Source organism: Typopeltis vanoorti, chromosome 1 (assembly GCF_054136105.1).
Source record: "Typopeltis vanoorti isolate ZY-2024b chromosome 1, IOZ_Tvanoo_1.0, whole genome shotgun sequence".
NCBI classification, from domain to species: Eukaryota; Metazoa; Arthropoda; class Arachnida; order Uropygi; family Thelyphonidae; genus Typopeltis; species Typopeltis vanoorti.
In genome coordinates, this window is record NC_143549.1 from 131,857,132 (window position 1) to 131,882,163 (window position 25,032).

General features: G+C 36.9%; 1 protein-coding gene across 1 annotated transcript in view; it reads right to left on the bottom strand.

Moving 5' to 3' along the window:
- LOC150110432 (striatin-3-like) overlaps positions 1-25,032 on the bottom strand; it is a 239,480-nt gene that overhangs the window by 196,666 nt on the left and 17,782 nt on the right. Inside the window, exon 4 of the mRNA XM_090398285.1 lies at positions 11,488-11,677. Within this exon, the coding sequence (XP_090254411.1) occupies positions 11,488-11,677 (190 nt within the window). The remainder of the gene's footprint in view (positions 1-11,487; positions 11,678-25,032) is intronic.

Sequence of the window (25,032 nt, forward strand, 5' to 3'; positions counted from 1 at the left end):
TGTTAATTTTCTTGACCATAACAGTTATAAAAAGACTTCAAATGGAACTATATTGATCAAGTAGATATAATAAACAACTAATTTATTAAGTTAGCATGCCATGGTACTGATCCGAGCAATCTCCTAAGCTTGTCATACTTACCAGCCTGGTAATTCCACATGTACCCTGTCTTAATTGAAAATTCTACACATTTAGCCACTTCCTAGGTCATAAGTGATCAAGACCTTATGATCACTCTTACCAATTGGTGGCAATATGGCCATATTCATAATAGTCAATTTCTCAGGTGCAATTACTGGGTCAAGCGCTCTCGAACCCCTAGTATATTGCATTACATGATGTCTCAGGTAGTTATTCTTTAGTAACTACATAAAATTCATTTCCTTCTTCTAAATTTCTGTTATTAATTTTCATACCAAGGTTTGTCCAGTTTATATTATTAAATAATTCTTGAAGGACTGCTGTAAAGATTTTGGGTGATAGAGAGTCTCCTTGTTGGACACCTTTTTCAATTGATATTTTATTGCTACTCGTGTGAAGTTGGATTGTTGCTGTTGCAGTGAGGTATATTGCCTGGAGGAGGTCCATATATTCTCCAGGAAATCCCTGATTCTGGAGTGCTTTGATTATTGCATTAGTTTTCATGGAATCAAATGCTTTTTCATAATCAATGAAGGCTAAACAGAGAGGCAATTGGTTTTCTTCTGCTTTTTCTATTATTTGTTTTACTGCATGAATATGATCAATTGTGTGAAAGCCTTTACGGAATCCTGCTTGTTCTACTGGTTGATTTGAGTCAAGAAGAGGTGTTAACCTGTTTGTTATTACTTTTGTGAGAATTTTGTATGGATTAGAGAGAATACTAATTGGTCCTTGTAAGTTTATGACATGGTGAATTATATTGTTTCCTCCCCATTTAAGAACTAATCAAGGCCAAAAATACTCTTGGCATTAGTGTACATAAAGTGCAGAAGTCCCCTAGCCCCAACCCTATTTTGATGCCTTATACTAACTATCCCATTTTGCTTTGTTATCCTTCGTCCTAACTCAGGCATATTATATACATTCTTACACTCAACTGCCTCATTGATGTCTGCATGTCCACTTAACAGCATCCCCACTCTCCCTAAAAGCTCTAGTTTCCCCAATTCTGCACATTCACTTTCACTTCATTCAGCAACAATTTTTCCAGTCTCCGAACACCAAATCCATCAGATGCAAACCATCCTTCTTGTATAAGTCCTTTCGCCTGTCAAACTCACTCCACACCACTCCTCCTGCATAACCTATGCATAGAGTCATTCACAATTATGGCCCCTCCTCAATTCTACTCTGTCATATCGTGGCAACAGACTAACTAATTTAACTCTTTCACTCTTTTCTTTTGCTACCACTAGTAATTCTTTCAAGTATTCTTTCATAGCAAATTTTTTACCTTTTAAATCATTCATTCCAGCCACTACTATCACTTCTTTCACCTTATGATTCTGTGCTCTAATAGCCTCACTTGCTCAAGTATTGTTCAGTTTAAAATAACAGTGGCACTGCCATTATCAGCTCTAGTGATTACGATTTGATTTTAAAGATTTCACAGTTGCCAATTCAGATTTGATTAGATTGCTAGTTATTGTAAGGTCTGGTCATGTCTAAGACAATATTACAAAGTTCTGAAATTTTTTATTATTATTATTATTATTATTATTATTATTATTATTTTATTTTATTTATTTTTTTGTGAGAAACAAGATGGATTGTGTTTTACTTGAAAGTGACTGGTTTTTCTTTCTCACTAGATGAAATATAGACATTATCAAAATTAATATTGTCTGGGCTTTTTCATAGGCTAGGAAGACCTATTATGGAAATTCAGTATTAATTCGAATGTTCCCAATTCCTCAAGCAAAAAATAGATAGTACTCACATTTTTGTTAACTACACTCTCTTAAACTTCCATAGGGCATGTTCCCATCCCTTGTTCCCATCCCCATCACGTATTGAAAAATTTCTTACACAAATACCCTATAAAATCCTCATAGTAACCTACATATACTAGTTTTCATAAATTAAGAAACAAGGGTAAAAAAAAATCACAAAAATAACCTGTATAATTAATTTTTATGCAGTTCAGTGAAAACCAATATGATATGAGATGTGAAAGAAACACCCATAAAATTTTATCACTGAATTATCATGTCATTTATCATTACTGAATTAAACTATTCAGTAATGTTATCACAACATTACTGAATAGTTTAACAAATGGATAAATGAAGACAAAGGTTGAAAACAAGAAGTCGAAATAAAATTGTCAAAGTCCATCGATATGGAATGTGGTCACCCCTCACAGCAATATAAGTGCTTACAATGATGTTTCATACTATAATGGTGTACAGGAGCACAATTGGTAACAATAACCATTGCTCCTGCAACGCTATCCTGAGTCCTTCAAGGTTTTGGGGAGGGGGAAGGAGTTGAGGGCAGTGTGTCTACATAAAGCATCCCAGGCATGCTCAATAGGATTAAAGTCAGGAGATATGGCTGCCAATCCATAAGTATGATAGTCTTTTCTTGAAGATGTTGCTCCACTAGCTTTGCTCAATGAGGATGAACATTATTGTCTTATAGGGTGAATTTCTTCCCTAATCACACCTGCATATGATGAATATAGTAGTCCAGGACCTCATCTCAATATGCAGCATCACTCATAGTTTCATTAGGAAGCATATGCAGGTCAGTTTGTTCACCCATTAAGATGACTCCAAAAATCATCGCACTATCTCCACTATAAGTGTCCTTTTCACAGATATTAGAGGGATTATAACATGTCTTGGCTCTTTCCAGATAAGAGCATGCCTGGTTACCATTTAGATTACATTTTGCAGAGTATATCATATAATATTTTGTTAAGTCTAGCTCATCTTACGTGTTCTCTCCTGTAGAGTGGAGATAGGAGCATACAGACTACTCACAGCATAGACTACCTTGGTGAAGTTTCTTACACATTGTGGAACAAATGTGCAGAAAATAATAATTAGATATATCAGTTGCCCACGGTTGTAACCCATGGCTTTCCGTCATTGCATTTGACTATTGGAATGGTTCTGCAGTCTATGAATGAACCAAAGAACAACTGTCATGCAATCAACTGGCTACTTCCTCCTGACTTTGGCTTGCCTCTAGGCTTACGATGGATTATCATCACCTGAATTTATCAGTTAAATGATGATTTCTTGCCATATCTAAGAATTCTGCTACATGAAATATCTTGTTCTCACTCCACACATGAAATGTAAAACCACCCCAAAATACCTAGTTATTTCCTTTATCTAATGCAACTGTCATTATTTGATTATAAAAAGTGAGTAAATAATTACTTCTAGGAATGATCTATTATTTTCTCACTTCCTCTTTCTTTCATTATTAGTAATTTATTTTATATTACTTCAAGAGAAATCTCTCACCAAATTATATATATATATATATATATATATATATGTGAAAAGTTTTTTACCTTGGGAATAATATATATTAAGGATACCAAGTAATTTTATATATATATATATATATATATATATATGTGAAACTTGGTTTTTTTTTACTCCTTCTCCCAAGTAAGCAAAACAGTTAAGTTTGCACCTGAACGTGCAACACCAGGGCAACTCGTTGTAAAGGTGGGTAAAGCTCTGATCACTATTCTTAGTACTTCCCATAATGTAAAGCACATCTCACTAAGAGACGTATACTGTTATACATTATGGGAGGGGGGGGGGGTCACTACCCAAACTGGTTTCAACGTTATTTGAGGTCTCCTCGGTGAGTAGCTAGACCCTGAAATACCAAGGTTTTTAGTAATATAGAGCCTTATCAACTTTACCTATACAAGTTGCTACAAGATGCTTTTACTTTGAATAAGAAACTCTGGATGAGATAAAGATGTGAAAAGTTTTTTACCTTGGGGATAATATATATTAAGGATACCAAGTAATTTTATAAACTTGGTTTTTTTTACTCCTTCTCCCAAATAAGCAAAACAGTTAAGTTTGCGCCTGAACGTAGTTCAAGTCTAAAGGTAGTGCAACACTAGGGCAACTCGCTGTAAAGGTGGGTAAAGCTCTGATCACTATTCTTAGTATTTCTCATAATGTAAAACACATCTCACTAAGAGATGTATACTGTTTTTTAGAGACCTCAAAAAAGGTTGAAACCGGTCTGGGTAGTGACCCCCCCCCACACCCATAATGTATAACAGTATACATCTCTTAGTGAGATGTGCTTTACATTATGGAAAATACTAAGAATAGTGATCAGAGCTTTACCCACCTTTACAACGAGTTGCCCTGATGTTGCACTACCTTTAGACTTGAACTACGTTCAGGCACAAACTTAACTGTTTTGCTTACTTGGGAGAACGAGTAAAAAAAAACTAAGTTTTTAAAATTACTTGGTATCCTTAATATATATATATATATATGTAGCAAAATGTTAGGTTTTAAAATTTGTGAAACAAAGATGGGAAGTAGAATTTACACTTGGTGGGGATATATTGTTGGAGGTGGAGGAAATGGATCTTGGGGGTGATAGTGATATATATATATATATATATCAATCTAGTTGACGGGTTTAGTTGTTCAATACTATTCATAACTTAATTAAAATGATATTACAACACCAAACTAAAACTAAATCATAAGAGGATATTTATTAAGAGGATGTCAATTTCAAACTAGTATCCTCAGATCAAAACAACAAGTTACAGTTTACATGCAACAAGGAGTAAGTGAAACAATTTGGATGGGGATATTCAGTTGTTTGCAGATGATACAAAGTTGGGACGAACTATGAAGAATAGAGCAGATGCTGTGGCCTTACAAGAAGACTTGAATAGATTGAGTGAATGGGAATGGGGATGCCAGTTCAATGTTGCAAAATGTAAGGTTCTTAAAATTTGGGAAACAAGGATGGGATATAGAATTTATGCTTAATGGGGATATATTGTTGGAGGTGGAGAAAATAAGAGATTTTGAGGTTGATGGTGGATTAGAATCTAAAAATTTAGAGGACATATTGCCAAAATTGTGAGGACAACACAACGAATTTGGGAAATGATGCAGAGGACGTTGACTCATAGAAGTAAGGAGATTCTTGTTCCATTGTATAAGGCAGTGATTAGGCCACACACTGACTACTGTGCACAGATTTCTTTGGCAGTGATTAGGCCACAGATTTGACTACTGTGTACAGGTTTTCAAAAGGATTAAGAAATGTTGGTGAGGGTTCAGCGGTGACTGACTAAGGTAGTTTCTGATCTCTGGAATGTCAAATATGAGGAAGGGTTGAGAAGATGCAATTTACAGAGTCTAGTGGGTAGGAAGAAGAGGGGTGATATGATAGAGACCTACAATTTAGTAAAGAGTTGTTATAGGATCAATGTTGAAGAGGTTTTACAGAAAATGGTGGGAGATCAGGGGAGAACCAGAGGTCATCCCTGGAAACTGTATAAGGAGAGTGTGAGCAGTGCAGTCAGAAGCAGATTTTTTGCATGCAGAGTTGTGAATGATTGGAATACCTTGCCTGAGAGTGTGGTGTTCATAGAGAATTTGAGTGTTTAAGGCATGATATGATGAGCTGTGACAAAAGGACCCCCACCTTTAAAGATTCCCTACTAAGTGTATACTTTGCATGCTATCATTGCTTACCAAATTTCAAAACCTTGCACTTTGCAAAATTGAACTGATAATTCCAATCACCTGCACATTCATAGCTTATGGCTTAGTTGGATAAGAGGAATGGATGCACTATGATAATGTTGGATTTTTCTAAAGCATTTGATAGGATACCACACAAAAGGATGTTGCATAAAGTAGAGAATACAGGATTGGAATATAAACTCTTAGCTTGGCAAGTGGATGTTTAACAGACAGATATCAAAAAAGTTGCATATGGTGGGTGTGAATCTGCCAGATTTAAGGTGACAAGTGGTGTACCTCAGGGTTCAGTCGTTGGGCCATTGTCGTTCAATCTATACATTAATGACATTAGGAAGAGTCTAAAAGGAGATGTGCAATTGTTTGCGGATGATGCGAGATAGGCAGGACAATCAGGGATTCTAGATAATATCCAGCACTTTTAAAATGATTTGAATAGGCTGGAAATTTTGACAAACGAAAATGGCTATCAGTTTAATGTTCTTCTTCTTCTGCAGCTTTTCCCACTTAAGTAGGGTCGCAGTTTGTGATGAGTCTCCTCCACAACTTCCTGTCTTGGGCTGTAGCCACATCCAAGTTCTTCATCTTCAAGTCCTCCTCCACCATCTCCCTCCATCTCTTCTTTGGCCATCCGCACTTTCTCCTCCCCTGCACATCCATCTGCATGACCTTTCTTCCCACATACTCTTTCTCCCTCCTCATCACATGACCGAACCATCTCAACCTTGCCTCCTGTATCTTTGCTCCTAAGTTCGTAACTTTCACCGTTCCCCTGACATAGTCATTTCTCAGATGATCCTTTCTGGTCCCATCGCACATCCACCTAAGCATTGTCATCTCCACTACCTCATTCCTGTTGATCTTATATTTCCTCAGGGCCACAGTTTCCATAGCATACTTCATAGCTGGTCTCACTACTGTCCTATAGATTTTGCCTTTTAGATTAATCGGCACCCTCTTATCACATAGCACTCCAGCTATGTGATAATGTATCCTGCTTGTATTCTGCATCCTACTTCCTTCTCGGCCTCACCATCCTCTTTCATTATTGAACCTAAGTATCTAAAGTCACTGACCTTCCTGATGACATTTCCTTCCAGCTCCAGATCTATTTCCTGGCTGCCATCCACTTTGCAACACATATACTCTTCTTACTTCTGCTCAGTCTCATACCTCTCTCTTCCAGTACTTTTCAGTTTAGCTGCCATTTCTTCTCCTGATTCTGCACACAGCACGATGTCATCTGCATACAACATAGTCCATGGCACGTCTTCTCTCACCTCCTCCGTCACCACCTCCATCACAATATTAAACAGAAACGGACTTAATGCTGACCCTTGATGCAAGCCAACTGTCACTAGAAAACTTTCTCTCTCTCCCAGGCAGGTTCGAACTCTTGTCTTCACATTTCTGTACATCTCCTGCACCAACTTGACATATTTCTCTGGTACCTTCTTCTCCCTCAGACACCTCCAGACTTCTTGCCTTGGAACTCTATCATACGCTTTCTCCAGATTAATAAATACCAGATGTAGCTCCCTTTGCTTCTCTCAAAACTTTTCCATCATCTGTCGTAACCCAAAGATAGCATCTGTTGTCGATCGACCAGGCATGAAGCCAAATTGCTCCTTTGCAATCTCCACCTCCTTCCTCAGTCTTCCATCAAGAACTCCCCTCTCTAGGATTTTCATTGTATGGGAGATCAACTTTATTCCTCTGTAATTCTTACAGTCTTGTGCATCCCCTTTACTCTTGAAGATGGGGACAAGAGTACTTTCCCTCCATTCCTCAGGTATATTTGCCTTTTGACAAACTTTTATTAACAGGTCCCACAGCAGGTCAATTCCCTCTTCCTCCCAGTGCCTTCCATGCCTCCACTGGGATCCTGTCAGGGCCCACTGATTTTCCATTCTTCATCCTCTTTATGGCTTCCTTCACTTCCACTCTACTAAAGTTCTGCACCATCCCCTCATAATGCTCTCCCATCTTCTTTGAGTACTTGCATTTTCATTCAGAAGTCATTCAAAGTATATTCTCCATCTGTTTCTTATATCCACATCCTTAATACTCTTCCTCCAGAGTCTTTGATCTGCCTCACATGCACAATGTCCTTTGATGCCTTATGTCTACATTTTGCCAATTCAACACTATTCTTAGTATGATTGGAGATGCTGCTCTTACTGTACTTTTGTTTTCCTCACTAATGTCACTTGTTATACTCTAAACATCGAGGGGAACCTCCCTTCGATGAGTCTTGATGGACTTTGCGTTTCTTAGGAAGGACCTCCCACGATGAGTCTTTTGACTCCATGGAGGCCTGAATAATAATAATAATAATAATAATAATAATATGGTTGATTCATGCCTTCTGTTTTACACTTCAGAGGTTATCACTGAACTTAGACAACTTATCTCCCCCGTTTTTTTTTTTTTTTTCAGATTCAGTTAATCCTCATGAATAACAGACGCTTCTCTTCATGTTGATTCTCTTCAAAAGCACATGTTCACTGCTGCTTCATCCATCCATGCTCCACAAGCCAAATCTTCTTGTGTAACCCAACTCTTGCCCTCTTTTCATTTCTCTATCAATTTAATACACTTATTCTCTCTCTCCTTTTTCATATCACCTTCCACTGCTATTCCCTCATAGTTCATTTACCATAACTACTTCAGTCTCCTAGTAGTCTTTCATAACTACTCTTACCACCTGAGATTCTCTCTCTCATTCATCTTTAACTCCCTCATTACATCTCTCTTAACAACAGTCTCTCCAGATGACTCACACAAACTCATTCAAGTGCAGTCCATCCATCACTTTTATACAGTTCCATATATCCATCAAATTTGTATACTACACTCTCTTCTCTTCACAGCCCTCTTCCATCACACTATTTACCATCTTTGCACACCATCTTGACTGATCACTATCATATCTGGGCAGCACTGACCAAATTTCTGATCACACTGTTTTCTTTCACTTCACTCAGTAATCATCTGCTGGCCTGGTTGGCTGAGTGGTTAGCATATCCACTCTCCAGCCAAAAGGCTGCGGGTTCGATTCCAACCATGGGCATGGATGTTTGTGATTGTCTGTGATACTAGTGGTGGTGGTCGGCAGTAAATGGCGTTGGTGTAGATATTGAAGGTAGTTGCTGAAGACGAAGAGTTGTAGAGTAGGTGCCCTACCTTGATGAGCCTTTGGACTCCCTGGAGGTGTTATGTAATAATAATAATAATTTCTATAAGTACTATTCTTCTTCTCATTTAATTCTCATATTCAATGTCTCAATCAGCATGCCTCTAATACTGTAATCCTATCACTCTTAAATCATTCATACATTATATTATCTCTTTCTTCTTCTGGTTAATGTTTTACTTTTAATTCTTTTACTCTCTTCCCTTTCAATCCAGCAATCATCTAATCTCATGCTGCATATTCTTCTTCTTCTTTTTCAGCTGCTCCCATTTCTATATGAGGTTTGCTGTTTCTGATGAGTCATATCCACTGGTTTCTATTGTAGGCTGCATCTTTATCCAGATTTTTCTCCTTCAGATCTTCCTCTACATTATCTTTCCACCTCTTCTTCTTCTTCTTCTAAATCCTTGTATTTCCATCATCATGATACTTTGTCCATCATATTTTTCATTTCGCCTCATTACATCTCCATACCATCTTAATGATGTTCCTTGTATTTTGTTTGTAATTGCAGTCACCTTTACAATACCTATGACGTGTTCATTCTTCATCTGATCTTTCCTTGTTACTCCACAGAGCCCATTGAAGCATCCTCATTTTTGCAGCACTAATCTTGCTTTGATTGGACTTCTTCATAGACAGTGTCTCCAATCCATATAACAATGTAGGTCTCACTACCATTCTGTATATTTTTCCTTTCAATTTCACTGGAACGTTTCTATCATACAAAATTCCTGACATTTCTTTCCAATTCTTCTATCCTGCCTGAATTGACTTCCCTTTCCACTTCACCTTTACTATCCACTACTGAATTCAGATATTTAAATTTATTTACTTTCTTAATGACCTCTCCATTCAGCACTGCATCTTCTACAGTCGACATTTTGACCACACACACACCAGATATTCAGTTTTTATTCTGCTAATTCTCAGTCCTCTTTCTTCTAATACTCTGTTCCACCTTATCAGCTGTTGTTCCACTTCCTCTCTTGTTTCTGTGCACAGTACAATCTTGCCTGAATATAACATACTCCATGGTGCTCTTTTTCTCTCTCTGACTTTCTCTATCAAAGTATATATTACTACATTAAAGAGGAAAAGGACTGGGTGCCGATCCCTGATGTAAACCAACTGTTACCTCAAATTCTCTGTTATTCCCAAACTGCTCCTAACTGTTTGTACATTTCTACACGTTTCCTGTATCAATCTAACATATTTTTCTGGTACTTTCTTTTCTCTTAACTTCCTCCATATCTCTTTTCTAGGTACTGTGTCACATGTCTTCTCTAGATCTATAAAAATGATGGGTAGTGGCCTTTGTCCTTCCATGTATTTTTCGATTATCTGCCTCAAAATAAATACCACATCCATAGTTCCTCTTTGAGGCATAAAACCAAACTGTTCTTTTGCAATATTAACTTCTTCTCTCAACCTTTCATTTATGATTCTTTCAAATTACTTCATCATATGAGACATAAGCTTAATTCCTCTATAATTACTACAGTCCTGTATATCTCCCTTTCCCTTATATATAGGTACCACAACACTCTGTCTCCATTCCTCAGGAATTACCTCTTGACTATAGATCTTCTTCAATAGATTCCATATTAATTCAATGCCTTCATCTCCTAAAGCTTTCCCGACCTACACCAGTATTTCATCTGGTCCAGAAGCCTTTCCACTCTTCATTTTGACCATCGATCTCACCACTCACTACCCCCCGTCAGTTTCCATAGTCATTCCTTCATTTGGTAGTACCTCTTCCTTAGACAGCCTCCCCTTTTCTTCATAATCAACTTCTCAAAATATTCCTTCTTCCTGATCTGAATACTTTCTGATTTTATTATTATAATTCCATCTGCTTCACTTTGGAGATATCTTTCATTGCTTCATTCCGATATTTAGCCAACCTGTAAACCTTCTTCTGTTGTTTCTAATTCATCCTTGTGTATGTAGCAGTTTGTGTCAGATTTTTAAGACAAGGCTAGCTTCATGAGAAAGCCCACCAGCAGACATCTTGTAATAAATGTTTGGATTCCAAATTTTGATTTAGTTTAGCTTTCTTCATTCTTTTATTCATCACACGCTATGTATCATATCACATCACATGAATTTTGCAAACAGAAAATATTGTTTATATATATATATAGAAAGTGCTTAATTTTTAAGAGGACTGATGAGCACAGGATTTTTTAATGTGATTTTTTTTATATATATCACTCATCAAAGGTTGTAAATGTACATTAAATTAGTACTATGAGGGAGTTATTTTTAAAATTTATTTCATTTTTTTATTTTCTATATAATCTTGAAACTATACTCTACAGACCAAACATGAAACTTTTTCTGGCCACCAATGAGAAGAATAAAGGTCACAAATTGAAAGGTGAAATTCATCTCCCACCCAAAGAAATTTGCAAAACATCCATACCCACAATGGGATTAAAATTTACAGCATATTGGTTGGAGAGCAATGTGCTAACCACTCAGCCAACTAATCCCACCAATTATTGTCATTATGTATATCTACAGACATTATTAATATTTTAAATTAGGTGCTGAAATACAACTCAACTTATACCAACCTGGCATGCAAATTATTGACTGCTTTTGTGGTTTCAACATCATAAATGATGACTTCAGAGTCAGATCCTGAAGAAGCCATTCTTTTATAATCGGGTGTAAGAGAAATAACCAAGGTTTGTCTGTTTTCTGTTAGAGTATAAACACACTGTCCTGAATGAACATTCCATAGTTTAATTTGCCCTGATGCATCTTAAAATGAAAATATAGTTATTTTGCAATATATATTATTACGTATGGTATTTATTACTGTAAAAGTACTAAACACTTTTTTTTTTAAGAATTCTCTTAAAATTAATAGAAATAGCCAATTAGATAAAAATAAATAACGAAAACAGACAGAAATAAATGTATGCTTTAAAATAATCCAGTCCAAAATTTAAATTCTAATAAACATTTTAGCAAAAATAGCAGATATTATTATTATCATCACTATTATATGAATAATTCTATAAAGTCCAAAGCCTCACTATGGGAAGCCTACACTAACCCTTATTCATATAATGCTTATCATTATTATTATTATTTATTATTATTATTATTATTAATCAGGCCTACATGGAGTCAAAAGACTCATCGTGGGAGGTCCCCGCCCCCTAAGAAGCACAAAGTCTATCATACTCCTTAAACTCATTGACCGTTCTCGCTCTCACCACTCCATCAGGCAATGCATTCTATGGTTCAACCACCCTCCATGCATAGAAACCACTCTGCACCCTCTTGGTCACAGTTTCCTTTCATAACTTCCAGGGATGGCCTCTTGTCATCACTCCTCCCCGCTGTTCAACCAAGCAAAAGAACTCCCCAGTGTCAACCCTGTAACCACCTCTCAACATGTAGAAAGTATTTTTAACTTGGGTATAGTTATATTAAAGATACCAAGCAATTTTAAACCTGGTTTTACTCCATTTTTTTCCAAGTAAGCAAACAGACAAAATGTCAAGTTTGCGCCTGCAATTTATGCAAGACTATTAGAGGAACATCTTACATTATAGCCTACCAGTTTCGCTAGCAAATTGTCTAGCTTTTTCAAGGCATTTATGGAAAAACATAAAAACTAGTAAATGCAAATTGAAAGGAATATAAAAATGTTGTAAACAAACCACGAGTTGCCTTGGTCTTGCACTACCTGTGGGATCAGCTAGTCTTGCATAAATTGCAGGCGAAAACTTGACATTTTGTCTGTTTGCTTACTTGGAAAAAATGGAGTAAAACCAGGTTTAAAATTGCTTGGTATCTTTAACACCTCTCAACAGTTTAAAAGTCTCAATTATATCACCTCTCCTCCTTCTATCCACCAAACTCTGCAGTCCACATTCCCTCAGCCAATCCTCATAACTATCTAAACTGTTTAAATTAAACATATTTCGTCGTTTGATAATAAAACATACAAAATATTGTTTTAATCCTGACCATTTACAAACATCTTACATTATAGCCTACCAGTTTTGCTAGCAAATTTTCTAGCTTTTTCAAGGCATTTATGGAAAAACATAAAAACTAGTAAATGCAAATTGAAAGGAATATAAAAATGTTGTAAACAAACTAGTAGCTAAGGTTACACATTCACATGACAGAGACTGAAAGGACATTGTTCTTATTCATTATCGCGCATGCGTGTTTGTTGTAAACGTGTAAGGTGATTACTGGCTAGCTGTAGTTCAGATGGATTTAGAGAGAGAGAGGATCAGGTTTTTCCACGAACTGTTTAGAATGGTACCCTGATTTCTGTTGAGGTTTCCGCCGGTTATTAACACTATTGTGGCTTCCTTGAACAAACGATGTCTGTAGTCGTCATTCTTGCACATTTTGCTAGCGAAACTGGTAGGCTATAATGTAAGATGTTTGTAAATGGTCAGTATTAAAACAATAGTTTGTATGTTCCTCATAACTATCACTGTACAGTCCTGAAACCATCTTTGTTATCTGCTTTGTACCCTTTTCACAGTTAATTTATCCCCTTCAAATTCTGGGGACAAAATCTGAGAACAATAGTCCGAGTGTGGTCTGATCAGGGTCTTATACAACGGAATGATAACTGTTTTATCTCTGCAGGTCAGCATCCTTCTCATTATTGCAGCAATCCTCTGTGTTACCTTCACCACCTTTGTAACATGTCCCCTAAATTTCAGGTTTCTATCAATCATCAACCCCAGATCTCTTGTCTCCTCTACTTCCTCCAGTATAACTCCTCTCATAGAGTATGCAGTGTCCCATCAATGTTTCCCAAACCTCGAGACCTTACATTTTGCTGCATTAAACTGAAACCCCCATTCATTTGTCCATCTATCTAGCTTATTCAAATCCTCTTGCAGGGCTACCACATCTGCACTATTAATAATAATCCTTCCCAGCTTCGCATCATCTGCAAACAACTGAATATCTCCTTGCAATCCACTGACAATGTCATTGATATAAAGATTAAACAATAAACAATATAGGTCCCAGTACTGAGCTCTGTGGGACCCCACATGTAACCCTCTGTTTCCTTGAAACTGCCCCACCATACATGACTCTCTGATACCTATCGGACAGCCAATCCTTAATCCAATTGACCAATCTGATATCCAGACCCATGTGCTGCAACTTAAATATCAGCTTATCATGTGGCACCCTGTCAAATGCCTTCGCTAAGTCTAAGAAAATGGCAGTATATGCCTTTCCCTCATCTAATGCTCTTGTAACTTTATCATAAAAGGCTAGCATATTGCTAAAACAAGAGCGCCCCTTCACAAATTCATGTTGACTCTCACAGATAACATTACCCTCATCTGCCCAACGCTGTATAAGGTCCTTCACTTTTCTCCAAGATCTTACTAATTACTGATGACACACAAACTGGTCTATAATTAGACACTTCAAGTCTGCTACCGCCCTTATGCAATGGGACTATCTTACCTTCCTTCCATTCCATGGGCACCTTTCCTGCAGCCAGACTTGTTGAAAAGCCAGGTCAAAGGCTCTATCAGTTCCCTAGCACATTCTCTCAAAACTCGTGGTGAAATACCATCCAGTTCCAAAGCTTTACTGACATCCAGAGTACTCAGTATTTGAAACACACACTCTCCTCCTGTACCTCTAAACCTCAAACTTGTCCTATCCCTCTAGCATTAAAGCTGACTCCTCGATGAAATACTCCATCAAGTGTTTGTTGAACAATTCCACTATGTCCTCTGCATCAGTCACTCTATTCCCATTTTTATCCCACAATATCATTCTTCCACAGTCATTTCTCCTCCTACTGGCTACATATCTAAAAAATTCCCTAGGACTTTCTTTGGATCTTAGGGCCAATCTCCTCTAATATTCCAGTTTCCTCTTCCGGCCTGTGTCTTATACACTTCATGCATCTTCTCTTCACCTGTCTCCTTATATCCCTTCCATAGCCTCTTTTTGCATGCAATTCCTGTTTAATATTGATTGTCATACACTTTACTCCAAATTGTGTCCTCTTGTTCACTCATGGTATACAACTTACCATTGCTGCTAACAAATATTCAATCATAATTTCCCACGCACTAATGATATCCCGCCTTCCAATTCCTCCCTCCATGAAACTTCCCCAAGTTGATGTCTTAAACTATTATAATCACCTGCCTTATAATTCCACATACGTTCCCATCTCTTTTATAGTCCTGCATGTCTATTCATTTTCCAAGTCAAAACCATATGGTCACTCTCTCCAACTGGTGGGAGAGATGTCATCTCACTTATTATCAGCTCTTCTGATGCTATGACCAAATCCAAAACTCTTGAACCTCTTGTTTCCTCTATTACATGTTGCCTAAGACATTTGTCTCTCAAGAATTCTAGAAATTCCATTCCCTTATTGCTACATGCATCTTCCTCTCCCTAATTTATACTACTGTTAAAATCTCCCATAACAATCATTCTTCTTGCACTTGCAGGCTCAACTGTCTAAACATTTCTCTTCTTGAATTCAATTCCCTATCAGTGAAATGAGCATACCATTTCGCTTGTTTATTGTATGATCAAATAATCTAGTTTTCAGATCCTTGCTAACCACACTTGTTAACCAACTTCCAGCATAATCGTTTGTTCTCTTTCCCTTCTCGACTTGTATTGAAAAATTTGTTCTGCATCAGTCCTCTAAAATCCCTTTAGTAAATTATACGTTTCTATTATAACTCCTCTTTTCTGGTTCTCAACCAAACCTTCAATCTATCCTCATAGAGGGAGCATTCCACAGACTTGCCACCAATTTAGTCACTCTCCTCTGAATCCTCTCCATCACTTCCTCATCAGCAAAGTATCCCAGGAAATAAAATCTATATATTAATTTTAATGTAGCCAAGTGTAAGATGATCCACTTTTGGAAGAGGTCAGAAGCTGTGTACTATATTGATGGAACTAATATGCAGGAAACTGATGAGTCCAGGTACTTGGGTGTGATTATGGAGTTGAAGTTTAGAAGGTATATTGCAAAGGATATACAAAACAGCATATCAGATTATGTGGGTGTTGAAGAACACATAACAAGCAGGGATAGAGAGATTATTGTTCCCCTTTATAAGGCCACATCTGGACTAAGGTGCGCAGATCTGGACTCCCAGATTCTATGATGATGAACAAGTTGTGGAGAGGATCCAGATCGGAGTGACAAAGATTGTGGTAGGTTTGTGGAATGCTCCTTATGAGAATAGATTGATTGCCTGTAGATTCAAAAATTAGCTGATCAAATGAAAAATAGGAGCCACGATAGAAGCATTTAAGTTATTAAAGGAGTTTTATGGGATTTACACACAGAAGTCTTTTTTCAGTATGTGACAAGAAGGAAGAGAAAAAAGGTGGGTCACCAGTGGAAGTTGTGCAAGAGCGTGGTGGCAAGGATGTCAGGACTAGGTTTTTTTTGCTTTCAGGGTGGTGAATGGGTGTGCCAGAGGTGGATGTGGACTTCATCAGCAAGTGAGTTAGGAAAAGTATGATAGGTATTTGTGTGAATGATGGCTAGTGTGTGAATAAATGGATCTCCCACATTGAGTCTTCCGATTCTATGGAGATACCCGTATAATAATAATAATATCATGTCATATACAATTGTCAAGTCCAGCAGTATCATGGTATAGTCATTTTCATTATCCAAATCAGCTCTCGTTTTGTCAAAGTAAGCCAATTACTAAGACGCAATTTCCTTTTTCAGTGCTGTCTCCCCTCTCCCACCTACACACACACAGCCAATGAATATCATATTCCTACACACCAATTCCTAAATTGTACATTTATCAAATTTTGCAAAAACTTCATCATCATAATCAAATTCCTGATATGATAGTACTACATGAAAAATTTACATCATTACTAACTTCCTATCTACAATTTTCCTCCAAATCAGTGTGTTACCTGTCAAGACTCCAACATTATCAGATTTTATATTTCTATCTTCTAAAGCACTTTTTACTGTATCAATCTGCCTATATCTTGGTCTTCTTCTGGGTATCGGGGACTTTTTCCTACTGATTGTGTACTAATTTTTCCTCTCCCATTCTACTTAAGTGACCATACCACCTGAGATTAGCTCTGCTAACGTATTCCTGGATGTAAGAATGCCAAGTTCTTTCCTAATATCCTCATTTTTAATATGATATTGCCATTGATTGCCACTCATCTATGGAGCAGAAGCGTGGACAGTTAAAAAAAGAGAGGAGAAAAAACTGCTGCCATTTGAAATGAAATGTTTAAGAAAAATAAATAGAACAAGTTGGATAGAAAAGAAAACAAACATCACAGTCAGACAAGAACTATTGTATAAAAAGACAATAATAGAAAAAATTAGAAAACAACAACTGAGATGGTTTGGACACACTGTATGCATGGACAGACAGACTTCCTAACATCCTAATCAACACTTTTCCAACTGAAAAAGGAAGACCCGGAAGACCAAGAATTACCTGGCTGAAATTAATAAAGAACATCTTGAGATGCAGAACATATAAGGAACTTTTACGAACAGCAAGGAATAGAGAAGACTGGAAGATCCTGCTCAAGAGAAGACTCAACCCGTCTTAGACGGAAGAGAAGAAGATTGCCATTGATGCCATCTGTTCATGCTCCTAATATTTCTCAGGACTCTCATATCTGTGGTCTCTAGTCTTTGGTCAAGTATTTTACTTCTGACACAGCTCTCAGATTCATAAGTTAAAATTGGTTTGAACACTGTCTTGTATACAGCTAATTTAGTGTTTTGACTAATTTCTCTCTTATTCCGTATAAATTTATTCAGTTGACTTCCTACCATACCAGCTTTGTTGATTCTGTTGTCTATTTCCATATTTAATTTACCCTCTTCACTAAAAATCGTACCTAAGTAGCTGAAATGTTTTACTTATTCTATAGGTTCTCCATTCAAAATACAGTTCATATTTTCAGTGCTTCTGCCTATTTTCATTGTCTTTTTCTTGTTATTATTGACCTTCATACCATATCTATTACAACAGTTATTCAATTTAGTCAGGGAATCTTGCAGACTTGTAGCAGATTTATTTAGAAGTATAACATCATCTGCATAAAGCAAAGAGCTGACATTAGCATCTCCAATTTTGATATCATGTTTAATACCACTTTCACTCATAATGTGATCCATATGGATAATGAATAACAGAGGGGATAATGTACATCCTTATCTCACATCAGATTTAGCATTAAACCACTTTCCTGTACTTCCTTCAACTCTAACTGCTGACTTACAACTCAAATAAAGACTAAGTATTGCTTGATATAATGCCCCATTGACACAATATAACTGTAGCGTTCTGAATAGCTTCTCTCTTGGCACCTTGTCGCATGCCTTTTCCAGAGCTACAAAACTTAAATACAGATCTTAGTTATAGAGTATTCCCATGATTTCTCAACTATTCACCATAAAGTGAAAATCTGATCCTGACTGCCTCTATTTGGCCTGAATCCAGCGTGTTCTTCACCAAGCTTCTCTTCCACAATCCTTCTCATCTGTTTCTCAAGTATACATGTGTATATCTTACCAGGAACACTCAGTAGAGAAATACCTCTGTAATTCTCACATTCAGTTTTATTTCCCTTTTTATATATGGTTCTATGAGAGCTATTCTCCAATCATCCGGAATTTGTCCCTCTGTCCAGGCCTTCTGAAGTCTTCTGAGGTATAAAAGTCTTACAGTGGCTGCATTGCACTATGCAGTGCAGCCACTGTAAGACTTTTATACCTCCGTGCTTGAGCATTTCTGGTCGAATATCAATTCCTGCTACCTTTCTACTCCTGCTGCCTTTCCACATTTCAGCCTTTTGATGGCTTTTTTCTACTTCAAGTATGTATTCCTGACTGCATGCCTGTCGAGTGTTTTTTAAGACTGTGGTGTCATCACTGCTGTTTCATTTAGCAATTTTTCGAAGTAATTACTCCATACTTCAAGGATAGCTATTTCTCCCATTTTTCATGTCACCTTTATCATCTCTAATTCCATTTACAGCACTCCTTTCTCCATTTCTGAGCTTATTCAACAACCTCCAGAATATCTTGCCACCTTTTTGATATTTATTTTCTATGTTCTTACCAAAGTCTTCCCATGACTTTTGTTTAGCTAGTTTTACACAGTATTTAGCTTTCCTTACATTTGTCTCTGTATTCTCTAAGAGAACAAGCTGACTTATTTGCCAGGAACTTTTGATATGCTTTCCTCTTTTCTTTCACTGACTCTTTAACTTTCTGTGTCCAATAAAAGAATTATTGGAGTTCTGATTTTTCTATCCTTACAGACAACCTCACCACATGCCTCTCTGGCTAAATCAATTAGTGTTTTCTTCAGGGCTTGCCACTGACTCTCCAAGGTTTGGTTCCTGTTTTCAAACTCTTTCATTTTTTCTTGAATGATGTTTGTGTATTTTAGTCTACAGTTCACATCTGAGAGCTTTTATTTGCTTTAAAACTTTCTTACATGTTCTTCTTTTCAATATGAAATTCAATTTCATCCTGCTTAAGACTAAATAGTGATCACTTCCAATTTCAAATCCTCTGTATACTCTGGTGTCCTGCACCAGGAAGAAAACATCACTATCAACAATAACATAGTCAATGAGACTTTTCTTATTCCTTGCCTCTTCTCTCCATGTGAATTTGTGCACATTTTTATGTTGGAACATTGTGTTAATAATAACCAGTCCATGTGCTGAGCAGAAATCCAACAGGTTTTTGCCATTATTATTAGCTTTGCTCTATTCTCCAAACTTTCCCAAAATATTTTTTGTATATCTGACAATCATTTCCTACTCTGCTATTTAGATCACCAACAAGGACCAACTTTTCCTTTTTCATTGTGTCAGTTGCTTTCTCTAAAGCCTCATAAAATTTCTCCACTTCTGCTTAAAAGAACCTTCTGTGGGACCACAGGCACAAATAAGTCTCATTGTCCAATTCCCCATTCTGATATTTGTCCACATCACTCTACTTGATATTGTTTGCCGTTCAAGAAGGTCAGCCTCATATTTTATGTTCAATAGTATAGCTACACTTTCTTTTCCCTGATTGTCATTGCCTGAATATAACATTTTGTATTTATTGCTCAGAAATATCTCACAGTTTTTGCCTTTTTTGTTTCAGTCACCTCCCCCTCCACTATGTCGATCTGGTACTTATTCAATTCCTCAGCTAGCTCCAGTTCTTTGCCATTAAGGCTTCTTATGTGGATAGTACTGATCTTGAACTCTGGTGATGTTGATATGGGGTGCGTTTTAGGATTTGTTCCAGTAGCTGGTCCCTGGTCGGTTCTCTGCATTCCTTTAAAGGCTATTTGGAGGTCTCCTCTCAGTTATACAGCTTTGATCCTTAAGCACACCTAACTTAATCATCAATCCTAAAATATCAATGCCTCTTTAATTTGTTACCTGTGTCCTGGAGCCTCCTTTATGTAATGGAACTATCTTGTTCCCTTTCCATCTGGGATGCTGCCAAGGCAACACTCTTATTAGGAAAAGTGCCTTCACTTTTCCTAATAAGAGTAAGTGCCTTCACTTTTCCTAATAAGAGTGTTGCCTTGGACCTTATGGACCAATATCTCATTTAACTCTACAGCAGTATTCACATTGAGATTTTTAATATCCTAGGCATCTCCAGTTTGTCTATCTATTCCCCACACCAATCCTTGTCAGATGGAGCCTCCTGTCAAGTTACCCTTCACAGCTTCTGCCCTTTCATCTCTCTCATAGATTCAGATGGTTCCATTTATAACATTACCCAAAGATAATGCTGACCTCTTCATAGCATCCTCTCCTTAGTAAAGAGATGACCTAGCCATATCGCTTTTCACTATACTAAGAACAGCTAACTGCATATCTCCATTCTGGTATTCTAATAGTCTGGAAACCATTGAGTGTTCTAGTCCTAGTATTTCCCTATATATTGAGGGACTCTATATTCCCATATATTGAAGGTGCTCTGATATGCATCAAGTTGGTAAAGAGCTCCAGAAAAGATAAGTGGTGCTATTTTGCATAATAATTGCCGATATTGCTTGCATTTTAGTACACAGGTATCTCTCGATTAACGCCGTTAATTAATCCCTCAATGTTACCGCGTATATCAAAATCGCATTAATCAAATCTAATAATCAATGGTAAAAATTACAATTCGTCCATGATCGATTACTGTATTGATAATTCGTTTTATATGGTACTCTTTTAGGAAAGATAAAAAATGAATGCAAAGTAAATGTTTAATAAATGCTTGTACCTACATTATTTACTGCAATTTTTTATCAAAAGAAGTTATCAAGAGTCATTTGAACAGTTTTAGTTTTTTTCTTATCGGCATAAATTCTACGATAACAAGCAAAATGACTCTTCAGACCTCGGCAAATGAGAAATAAAACATAAAGAAAAAACTCTGCAAATATAATACATGATGGTACAAATTAAGTGGATATTGAATCCAACATTATTTCATAGTCGAATATAGAAACTACAAGAGTTTTGGCCGAATATATAGAAACTAAAAGTTTTGGCAGATGCAAGCATAAGCAACCTTATGGGCAACTCTTAGTAAAGGTGGAGTAAGCTCCAGATCATTTTCCTTAGTATTTTCCATAATGTAAAGCACATCTAGAGGACATGTATGATAAATAAGCCTTTGGCTCTCTATTTCAGTAATACATAATGGTTTATTTATTTTCAGTTACAATCTAGAAATTATTGAACAAAGAATAAAAAAAAAAAAAAAAAAAAACTAAACCATACTATACTGACATCAGAGGTTGCAGTATCTCTCAGATACAATTTACTGTCAAATATCACAAACCTTTACATAACATGTGTTAAACCAAACTGACAGCAAAAAACAGTGTCGAATATCACTCATAACATATGAATGCACAGCTACACATGACCTTCAAGCTGTACACTGAATTGTGTAAGAATATTTATATTAAACATTTTGCATGTATCTGTCAGATTATCTGCGAGCTCCGCAGGGTTAAAGGTGTGTTAATCAAAACTCTTGCCGTGTATATCAAGGGATTGTCGCAATTAATTTTGCCGTGTTAATCAAATCTCACATTAAGCAAAACTGCGTTAAACAAGGGATACCTGTACTGTTGTTTATTTTTGATAGCTTAGTGTGTCTACGTGATTATTGGCCTTGGATTTGTTATTAACTTTTATTATGGAAATTTTGATTCTTACCTTGAGCGGAACACAAGGGAAGCACACAAGGCAGTCAATGAGCAACATGATTAGGCAAGCAGAACGAAAATCAAATGCAGTTGATGATGTACATTTTTCTAAGTTGGTTTGATGTCGTGAGTGCAATATGAATGCATGGCGAAATGTGAAAGATATGTTTGTGGAGAAACTAAACAGGAGACTAGAGAAAGTAAGGGTTTGTATAAAGTGCAATATTTTGTTAGACTATGAATTAACAAATGCAAAATAGACTGAAGGAATGAAAAAGTTAATGTAAATGAAAGAAACGTAAATGGAACAAAAGCTAGTGAGACTGAGGGGATGAAAGAATGAAAGAAATGAAGAGACAAAAAGTGATAAGGGAGAGAAAGAAAGTATAAATGAGGAAATAGAAGTAAGGTGCAGCATAACAAGATGTAGTGAGACTTTGGGAGCAACAGAGAGTGAAACTGTCAGAATGGAAGATTTGATGAAAGTTATTCAAAATGAAAACTGAAATGAGGAATATGCAGAATGATATAAGACGTTTAGTGGAAACAAATATAAGTGTGAAAAATAATAGATAGAAAGAAAAAGAGTAAAAAAGGTGACCAGTGATTCGAGAATAGCAGTATATGGGGATTCATTGTTCCTGGATAGACCTTATGGATTCTCTCTATTCCATACAGAGATTCCATAAGGTCTGCTATCCAGGAGTGAGAATGAGCAAGATAATTCCTGCTTTGGACTTGGGGAGGAAACAAGCAAGAGAATTAGTAGTGGTTTACTTACTTTCTCTAGGGACAAATGACAAATGACATAAGTGGACATAAGAAGAATGTAAGGGCAGATATCAGGAGGTTTTTGAAGAGAGTGAAAGATAACAGCATAGTGGGAAAAGCTGTCAGTGTCTTGACAAAGTATGACAATGATGAGTTGAAACAGAGGGCCAGAATCATGCTAGTAGACTGTGTGAGGAGAAGGGAGTGCAGTTTGTGGATGCATGACATATTTAAGGGTAGAATGGAATTATATAGATGTGATGGATTGCATTTGAATAACTTTGGATGTGTGAACTAGAGAAACTGTTGCTAGATGGAAGTGCAGAGTATGATGCAAGCAAGAGATCAGAAGAAAGAGCGAGGTGAAAGATCAGGAGAGTAGCATTAAAAAGAATGAAGTGCTTGCAATAGAAACAGTTGTGAGAGATGATGACAGAATGGGAATGCAGGGAATGCAACAGGAACAGAGAAATGGGAGGGAGTGCCCAGATGGAGAGGGAGAGTGGATGTTGGTAGTAGTAATGAATGAATGGGGAATGTATAGGGATGGCACCAATGTAATTGTAGCTGTCATTTTTCAAACCAAGCTATAGTTTTCATTCTAAACTATTAGCTTATAGAAAGAAAAATATATTTAATGAGTTATTCAAATTAAGTGGATATTGAATCCAACATTATTTCAAAGCCGAATAGAGAAACTACAAGAGTTTCATGCCGAATTAGACAGACCCAGTAAAGGTGGAGTAAGCTCTGATCACTATCCTTAGTATTTACCACAATGTAAAACACATCTCCCAGTGGACATGTATGATGTTATACATTATGGGGGGGGGGAATCACTACCCACACTGGTTTCGACCTTTGTTGAGGTCTCATTAGTGGGAGACAGACCCAGATGTAAATACTCAGGTTGAAGTGATGCAGAACTTATACTTTACCATACGAGTTGCCAAAAAAGGTGTCATCACAAAAGGCACCAAGAATTACTGAAAAAAAAAAAAAAAGAGAGCCAAAAGGCTTCACTTCGGCAATGCAAAATTATTCAAATTAAGTGGATATCCAACATTATTTCAAAGTCAAATAGAGAAACTACAAGAGTTTCATGCCGAATATAGAAACAATAAAAGTTTCAGCGAATTCAAGCGTAAGCAAACCTTTCATGACAGGGGAAACTCGTAGTAAAGGTGGCACAAGCTCTGATCACTATTCTTAGTATTTCCCATAATGTAAAACACATCTTCTAGCAGACATGTATGACATTATACATTATGGGGGGAGGGGGGGATCACAACCCAGACCGGTTTCGATCTTTGTTGAGGTCTTATCGGTGGGAGACAGACCCAGATGTAAATACTCAAGTTGAAGTGATGCAGAATTTATACTTTACCATAATGTTGGATTCGATATCCACTTAATTTGAATAATTTTGCATGGCCAAAGTGAAGTCTTTTGGCTCTCTTTTTTTTCAGTAATTCTTGGTGCCTTTTGTGATGTGACACCTTTTTTGGCAACTTGTATGGTAAAGTATAAGTTCTGCATCACTTCAACCTGAGTATTTACATCTTGGTCTGGCTCCCACTGACGAGACCTCAACAAAGGTCGAAACCGATCTGGGTAGTGACCCTCCCATAATGTATAACATCATACATGTCCGCTAGGAGATGTGTTTTACATTATTGGAAATATTAAGGATAGTGATCAGAGCTTACTCCGCCTTTACTACGAGTTGCCCCTGTCATGAAAGGTTTGCTTATGATTGGATCCGCCGAAACTATTATAGTTTCTATATTCGGCTTTGAAATAATGTAGGATTTAATATCCACTTAATTTGAATAATTTTGCATCGCCAAAGTGAAGCCTTTTGGCTCTCTTTTTTTTCAGTAATTCTTGGTGCCCTTTGTAATGTGACACTTTTTTGGCAACTCGTATGGTAAAGTATAAGTTCTGCATCTCTTCAACCTCAGTATTTACACTGGGTCTGGCTCCCACTGAGAAGACCTCAACAAAGGTCGAAACCGGTCTGGATAGTGAACCTCTCCATAATGTATAACATCATACATGTCTGCTAGGAGATGTGTTTTACATTATGGGAAATACTAAGGATAGTGATCAGAGCTTACT